At 39.8% G+C, this 9,141-nt stretch overlaps 1 protein-coding gene across 1 annotated transcript; it reads right to left on the bottom strand.

Annotated features, from left to right (window-relative positions):
- Positions 1-342: 342 nt before the first annotated feature.
- Positions 343-7,380, bottom strand: btbd10b (BTB (POZ) domain containing 10b). Its single transcript, XM_080496037.1, has 8 exons — positions 7,285-7,380; positions 5,009-5,202; positions 4,263-4,578; positions 3,997-4,099; positions 3,494-3,614; positions 2,484-2,681; positions 2,291-2,401; positions 343-1,097 (listed from the first exon to the last, which is right to left on the bottom strand). Exons 2-8 carry the CDS (start codon positions 5,157-5,159, stop codon positions 766-768), a joined length of 1,332 nt encoding a protein of 443 aa, XP_080352163.1. The 5' UTR covers positions 5,160-5,202; positions 7,285-7,380; the 3' UTR covers positions 343-765.
- Positions 7,381-9,141: the final 1,761 nt, after the last annotated feature.

Consider the following 9,141-nt stretch of genomic DNA (forward strand, 5'->3'; position numbering starts at 1 on the left):
TTCACTGAAACAATCAGTGGGTTTCACAAGAATAGATTCAATATACAGAAAGTATTTATTTTTCCTCTTTATTTGATGATTTTATGTTTTATTTTCAAACAACAATTTCAAGCTTTGCACAAAAAGATTCGGACCACATCAGCCTGTCCTCTGCTATAACTTGGCTGTGGGAGGAGCATAACATCACATATCAGATCCACCCAATAACTACATGTTGCCGCCATTACAAGATTCAAAGACATCTGAGAGGAGTTCAACTCCAGATCATGACACCAAGTGGTGAGAGCTGATTTTCTTTTACCAGAATGTTCCCCCCACCCCCCCTCCCTTGTAAATCTTGTACACATTTAGTATTTAGGCCACCCATGATCAAAATTCTAATTATTGGTGAAATAAAAACTTGTGATAAAACCATGACAAAGAGTGCTTAGCCAAACTCATCAAATGAAGGTATACAACAACGTATGTAAATAATACTCTTAATACTATGTGTTTGAACATTTTTTTTTTTACCCAAATAAAAATAAATTCCTTTGGTCAAGTAAAAAAACAAAATGAAAACAACAGTGAAGTCTTCCTTTCACCAGTCTTGTGTTCCTCGTTTCTTTTTCTACAGTCATCCAGGTTCTTGAGGCTCTAAGGCTGCAAAGGAGGTGTCAAGGCAATATGGTTATGGTGCCCCTGGCGCTCCATGCTGCAGCATGCTGGGAGTGGGACGAGAAGAGAGGAGAGGGGCGGAGGCATCGGAAGAGGACTGGCGCGTCCTCAGACAGCAGGTGACGGTGCGTCAGGATCAGGCTCGTTGCTGTAGTTGTTGCTGTAGTGATTCCCACTCGGTGGGTGATTAGGTAGGATGTCCAGTTCGTCCACTTGGGGGCCAGGGTGCATCACTACTAGCTGGTCTTGGGGGATGTCCGCAGCGGCTGCTGCCAAGTTGGTGATGGACTTAGACTTTACACACTGGAAGTCTACGTGGCGGCTTTTGCCCTCCTCCTTTTCCCAGGACATGCGGATGAAGGGCCTCTGGACGTAATTGTAAATGACCTCCGGACGACCGCCCGGTCGTTTCTTGACCTTCTCTTTATACGTCGGGTAACCTGTCGACACAGAGAAGCAGCGCGCGGACAAAGCCGTCAGCTCAATTCATGCCGAGTGTTATTCAACAATCATAGGCTGAGAGTCCTTCAAGCTGCAGGTGAAGTGGTTGACCACTTAGAGTTCGTTCTGATGCACTTCAACTACGACAAGGACTGGCCTCATTTCTCTGATCAGGTGTTGTCGCGTACACTTTATTTAAACCCACTCTGAAATTCTCTCTTCTCAGTTGCAGAACAAGCGATGGTGTCATTCATCTCGCCTCAATGCATTTCTCAAGTGAGAATCATAACTGGTTTCTATCTTCCATAACCTTCCAGCTTTTGATGTTATACAGCACGTGCAAGTAGAATCAGAGGTTGAGATTGAATACATCTTGTATAATTAAGATTATATAAATATTGTAGGCGAGTGAGGTTTTATGTCTGAAATTTGCTGCAGCCTTGTATAATATCCATCATCCATGGACTGAACTCAATCATGGGAAATGATTGATTAAATTTGAATTAAATTAACAAGAAATTCTGCAAGTAATTTAATACTTTCCAATTGGGCGTGTGGAAATTTAATTCACCCATTTGAAAAAGTAAAGCGAACACTGCTCCGGCTCTCCTTCCTGGCTAATGTGCGTCTTTGGTGAATAAAGTGGACGAGGTACGACTCCTTGTCACTCACTGCAAGATATCTTTGTCTCAGAAGCTGGCATTTGTCATATTTACAGATGTACACATTTATGCTGTACATTGAAAAGCGTATTTTGCGTGTCCCCAAACTTAAAATGAACTGAAAGATGTGAAAAAAGGAAGAGTATGCAAATAAATGTACCATTATTTATACATATTTTGAATAATGCTCTTCCAAAATCATGATTATACTATGATTTTTTTTAGAATATACTTGCATTATTAAAAAACAACAACATTTAATGCAATTTTTCATACCTTTTCCACAGATAGTTGATCCCAATATAACAGTGCTATAATTATAGTAGAGAAAAGGCTTTTTTTATGTTTATGTTTAATATGTGTACATGTGGAGCTGACCGGGCCCGTCTGTCAAATTTTAGAAGTCAATGTGGCCCCTGAGCCAAAACGTTTGCCCACCGTGTTCTAAAATATACAGTTTGAATAACAAGTCACTAAAATTATATGGAAAGCAAAGACAGATGTATTTCTCATGGAAGCGGTCAGCTTACCTTCAATGCCCAGTCTTATTTTCTTCAATCCTCTCTCCTTTAAAACTGATTTGGCAACATCTCGGTTCTCAATATACTTGAAAAATCTGTACAGTTTTGTGCTGTAAATAACTACGGAGAACAAAAAAAACAAAAGGTTAACGGCAGGTCCGTGTTTTGCGTGATTCTGTTTTCCCCATCAGCGGTTACTTACTCTGCGAATACTCTTCCCCCATTTGTGGTGGATACTCTTCATCCCAGTCCACCACGTCATCATCAGTAAGGACAACAATGTGACACTCCCTCTCTCCACTCTGAGCACTGGTCACCATCAAAGGCAGAACCATTTCCTCAAGGTAAAACTCAAATTGACGCCGAGCTCCGTCATTGGACAGCTCATGCATCAGGGCACCTGTTGGATAAAAGGATAATCAATCACACACTCTTGCCAGCTTAGGCCTACTGCTTTATAGGAACAACTCATTGAATTTTACCACTTAGTTTCAGATCTCTGAATTGGTGTTGATACAGAAAAGTTTTGAAATCCCTGCATGTAAGCCGGGAAATAATAGAGTTGGCCAAAAACGCCCCACGTTGAAGAAGAAATTCATAGCTTTCCCTCCACTGCAGCAGCACTTGAGTGCTGCACCATTATTGAGTTCAGGGAGTCGGAGGACAAATGGAGTTTGAATCCTGTCCAAACAAACACTGCCACTTTCAGGCAGTTTTCTTCCACAGACACTGCATTAAAAAAAAAAAAAAAAGCTAATAAAAAAGAAACACAAGCAGTAACTTAAAAGTCACTGCAGTAAACTCACAAGCTGTAGGCATCTTTTCACAGAATAAGCACATTTAGAAGCTAAAGTGCCAGATAGTCATACCCGTGATGTTCCAGTCACAGCACCCGGGGCAAAGGGTTTTCTACAGACTCTTAACTCCAAACTGTGTTGTGAATAAATATTGAATATACACTATAAAATCACAACCATATAAGCGTCATATGAATATACATAATTTCACCCACTATGATCACATATTTGCCAGTGACTTCCACCTTCTTTGTAGCTCTTTATAGGCAACAAGTAAGAGCACATCGATCATGACTCAGCAATTATGTGCTCCAGAAACTACAAGGCACGTCATGCTGCGTGACACTGCAAAGGGAAGAAGTGACATGGCAGCGCTGCTTTTGTGTGCAACACTGGCGGCTTCAGCATTACTCACTGAGGTCTCTGCATTTGATGGTACTGTAGTCGAAAGAGATGCATAGATAGTCACAAGCCTCCCGCAACTCAGGGATGGAGATTCCATCAGGACAACGGATAAGCCCGGATTTGTAATAATCCTGCAAATTAAGAGAGAAATCACAAAGAAAGAAGTCGTATCACACGCTGTACAGGCCCATTAAAATAGAAAAAAGGACTGCAACTATAAACATTTACAAGTGTGCTGTAGTTTTAGATTCCCCACTGATTTTCAGTCAAAGTAAAAAAAAAATTTCTAAACAACGCATCACTCTTGCCTTCACTTAATAACAAAGTAAATGATTTCCATCTAATTTCCTGTGTGTGCATATTCAATCAGTTACTAATTTTTAAAAGAATCTAATTCAAATGGTCCCATTTTAAAGGTTAATCTGAAAGCTTGCTGTACTCTTCAATACAGCATTTCTATTTTTTACCCCACTATAATTTAATTATAGTGAAAGAATTGAAAAAGGAAAATACCAGAATTGCTCGGAAAACGGTTGAGCTAATGCCCTCAGCCACCTCGTACTCCCCCTTGTCGTTGGGCCGTGTAAAATTGTGTTCTCTTCCAGATCCAAACATTCTGGGGGAAGAAAAAAAAAAGGTTTTTGGATTACTGTCACAATTCAAACTTCTACAAATGCATATGTAGAGATATCGTTTCCAACTTGGAAAAGGATAAGACATGAAAACTATTGAAGGACATAGTAAAGAGTCAATGTGAGGAGGATTAAAGTGTACTATACCTGCCCAACATTGTATTGGGCTGTGCAGTGAAGATCGAAGGATCTACGACAAAGCGCGTGTTGTCAACGATTAGAGTGACTCTCTCGGATGTCCTCGTGTTCCGGTTTCCAACGGCGGCACTCGCGCCTCCTTCTTTAGCATTCTCGTAGACGAACACCATCTCTCCAACTCCCAGGCTTTTGAAAGTGCCTTCAGTACTTGACAAGCTACTGTTGCGACTGCTCACCACCCCGCTGCTGCTGGAGCCGCTGGGTGAGACTCTCTGAGGCCGAGGACTGCTGGGCCTGGAGGACGGCCCACCATCACGTTCGCGGTCTAAACGCACAAGGCCGCAACAATGAGACGGGTTTTTCAAAACAGCAAACTCACAATTAAGAAACAATTACTGACCAACATTATTATTCACTGCATGTTAAACTTGGAATTGTTTGTGTGGTGAAAACATTCTTTGGTGGCTTTGTGTTTGAGCTTCAGTCTATTCATTTTTAATAACTCATCTGAAACAACCACCTCACTCTGAACATATGTCCTGCATGTCAGTCAAAGTCCAAGCAATTTTGCTCTTTAAACAGATGAATTGCCTTTGCTATTCCTCGGTTCACAAACAGAAGCATCTAAGTTAAAACCCATGGTTGATCTGTAGGTTAATAAATGCACACAGCTGTTGTTAACGTTTGCTGCTTGGAGCTGCCGAGATTAAGCATGACATCCACATAAGCCCTTTATTCTCTCCATGCATACTCACCGTTGTTGTGTTGGCGGGTGGGTGAAGTGACGTTGCGAATGCAGGGAGTTAGCTGGCCTTCCCTCTCATGCGAGGAGTCTCTGGAGCGGTCACTTGAGCGGCGGCGGTCACGTGAACGGTCACAGCCCCCACTGGCACCATGCAGGCTCATCTTCCTCTGCTCTGCCTCCTCTAGAGATGCTTGGGCCTGGCTGCTGCTTTCAGGACCGAAATATGTCACTGTCAATACTTTTGCAACACTGGAAGACAAATTAATTTTTTCACAGTTGTTATATAATTATAGCATACAAACAACTGTCAGAACATGTAAGGGATTTCAATCAAGTTGTGCTTATTATAATTAGGATTTTATTTGCAATGAGAACAAATTGTGAAGTTCTATAGTGTAAAGGATATTCACAGTAACAAGCTTGCAAAAAAAAAGGGCCCCAGAAACACATCTAATAACAAGATCAACCAGATGTACCACATTCTGTAGGCTTTTAAAAAAACAAGGCTACACACAAGGTAAGCATGCAGCCTTCGTGCCATCACCTATGATGTATAATCTAACACAAATGAAACCACATTTCTCAGAACATGAATAAACTATGAGCTGATTTATCTATGGAGTACACAAACAGAAAAAGACTATTCATCTGAAATGTGACATGAAAAAGAAGAGAAGGAGAGCAACTGATCTATGGAATAGATGAAGGTTATCACATTAGGTGACATGGGCAGGTGAAAAATGCTTATGGTGTCAAAACATAATCTTATGGTTTAGGATGGCACTAAAAGCAAAACATTTGCGCGCGGGCGAATGAAACCCTTGTATGACTGTTTAGAAGCACTTCATTATAATAAGTAAGTTTCTGATAAGCAATAAATCATGTAAGATTTTGTGACTTTGTCATGTGCAGTAAGTCAAATGCCTGCTAATTAAACATAAAAAGATGTGTACATTACAATTCTGACAAACATCTCGCTCAGCTTCATTGAGCTTCACCATAAGAGTACTTTTAAGATTATGCAAACTGTTTCACCACGGAGACCGTCATCTTAGCAGTAGATTCTGCTGAAAATTCATCAGAAACATATATGATACAGTCTCACGATGAATGACAAGATACGTTGATGAGATATTCAGTCAATACAAGGACATAGTTTCCATAACAGAGTTTAAAATTTTGTTGTCTTAAAACAGGGCCCTACGCATTTCAGAGAAAGCTCAGTGAAAGGAAGTGAAATATTTTACCAAAGGAGTTTATTCATTATCCAACTGTGTGCGAAAAAGTTATCGGGACAGTTCAAAAATACAACGGCTGGATGGGTGCCGGTATTTTTTTTAATCACTTTAACAAAGTCAAAATAAATGATATAGTATTGGACGGAGCTTTTAGTGTCATACATACTGTCGAGTTAAGTAGAATTTTTTGGGGGGTCCTCTTTGCAACATATATGGATATCTACAATGTCAAACAATACAACTTTGAACAGTAACTGATAACAGAGAATACATTTGACTTCACTGAAATCAATTTCAGGAGAAATTACTAATAAGGTTCATCCCCATAAAATCCCCATAAACATAAATCTGATGAAGAAACAGAAACTCGATGAGTATCATGTTATATGTCTACGTATTTGTAGCACCTGTCTTGCCTCGCCCGACAAAAAATATCGTACGGCATCTTTCCAATGAGCTCTTTTCACCAGGCTCACATCGGAAGATTTCCGAGTTTACGAGGTCGGCTCGTTGCCTACATGTTCTCAGTTTTCGGAGTTAGTGGGGTTACTGCCATATGACAGCAGGCGTGATACCATCAACCCTTATATTAGAGAATCGGGCCTGGCTGTTTCACTGATCATAACCTGGTCGACAGTTAACGTCGGAATCAACAAAGCACATGGAGGATCTCATGAGCAGATCACCAGGCGAGAAACTGGCTGCTAAGACAATATCGACACATTACCTTCACGTGTGCTATCGACTTCAATTTAAGAGACGTAGCACATAGACAACAGGTACTGTTAAATGGCTGCATGAGCATTGATAACCTTAGAATACGATGCTGCTCTCAGATAGTCTTCCTACGACTGGGCTACATACTTCGCTGTGTTAGCATAGCGGCTGGCTAGCATTAGCTAGCTTAGCGAGCGGCACGGCACAACAGAATTGACATAAAAAAAAATCCTAAACGGCACTGTGGCCAGAGAAATATTCTCCTTCGTGGTCACGTATTGATGATGCGAGGATGTATGGAGTCATGACAGAAGAAAGAGGAGGCGAGTACCTATCTGGCTACGGTTTCCGCTGTGGTATAATCCCAGGGTCTCTCCAGCTAACCAGCCATCTCCTTTCAAAACACCCAGCCAGCTGACGCACGACGTGACGACCGTTCAGGTTCCGACGTGATGACGTAATCAAACCCAGAGGACAAAGCCGCTGCCACGCGCACTGTTCGCTCTTCCGTCGTCTGTCTTATGAGTAAAGTATGAATATGAAAATATTACGAAGGGACAGGTCATGCGAGGCTCATTTCTCCCACGAGATAAGGATTACTACTTTTTTCCCTAAAAAGGAAAAACATGAGGGAACCTCGCAGATCTCGCGATATCACACAAGAACAACGTGTCCCCCCATTTGTTCCTTATTCAGAAATTAAAAAAAGATATATATGGACATCTTAGAACAAATAAGAAGAAATACGGTTTTGTTGGATTACAGCATAATGAAAAATATTCAGACACCAACCCCACATAAAATCTTCTTAGAGGTCAACGGACAGACTGTGTTCTTATTGATAAGATGATTTAAACATTTTTAACAACTGTTTTATTTGTAAGCTATCCATGATGTTGCTTTTTGTTTATAGCTTTAATTAGTTTCCATAACAGTTAATAACAATTATGAAATCGCCAAAAAATCCCCTTTTTCAAACATGCATATTCTGTAAGCAATGTTGGTCCGCTGCAAATGACATATTTTTAATTAATTAATTAATTGTTTTTACTGCTCCTCATCAGTTATTTTTTAATTTGTTTTAAACTCCATTTGTATTGTACAGTGACCTTGAGTGACTTGAAACGCACTGATACATTTATTATTATTATAATTATGATTATAATTATGATTATTATTGTCTTGTAGATGCATTTTTAAACCACTCACACAAGCAAAACAGGATAAACTGCTCATTGAAGGCATGGAGCTAACTGTATTAGTCTTTACAGAAAGAGATCTCCTTCACCTGGTCCTAAGATGATACAGATTACTAGATTCTGAGATTCAACAAGTGGGTATTAACACTGGAACATTTAACTTGGACATTATAACAAGCGAATCAAGCACTTTCATGTCGCAATCCAACAGAGGCATTCAAGAGACAAGACACCAAGAGTACTGCATGTTAAAAATGTGTGATGAAACTTGTTTCAGAGAGAGACAGAGTCAGAGGACAGCTTGACGAATTGATGTATTTTGCTTTTATTGGAAAGAAGTCAAACTGGTTTGTTGAGATTTGGAAACAACATGAGTATGATGCTTGATCAAGTTCTGTTTGCTGTGGTGATGTGTGCTGCTCCAGAATAAAAAGTCATTTATACATTAATATCAAAAGAGAATGTACACGGAAATACAGATAGACATCATGCGAAATAAAATTAGACTGCTGAAAATAATTTAAAAAAGATTTTGATCTTTGTCCAAGAGACAACTCCAGGAAAATAGATATTCTTCACATCAAACCTTTTGTTTATCTTAACCAGAAAACTTAAGCAATTTCTTTTTGCATTACCGAATTTGAAGCTGGGGGAAAAATGTTCTAATATGGTCAATGAAGTGTGGCTTTGAGTACAAAAGAAAGGGTTACAGTGACAACTTTATTGATATTTATCATAGAAACTGGTATCAGAAGGGGGTGGGGGGGGGGGGGGGACAAACATATTTGACCTGCTCTCCAGGAAAGTACAAACAATACTATGAAACAAATGAAATTAGAATTAAAAAAAAATCTGTGAATTTCTGGGGTGATCAGTAAGGCATGAGAAATTAATGTGCAAGTGAAGCAGTACACACAATACAAATAATTTTTGTTGGTCCAATTCCATATAAAATAAAAAAAGTAGTAAACAACATTTTATCCATCTTT

Source organism: Blennius ocellaris, assembly GCF_963422515.1.
Source record: "Blennius ocellaris genome assembly, chromosome: 1".
Taxonomy (NCBI): Eukaryota; Metazoa; Chordata; class Actinopteri; order Blenniiformes; family Blenniidae; genus Blennius; species Blennius ocellaris.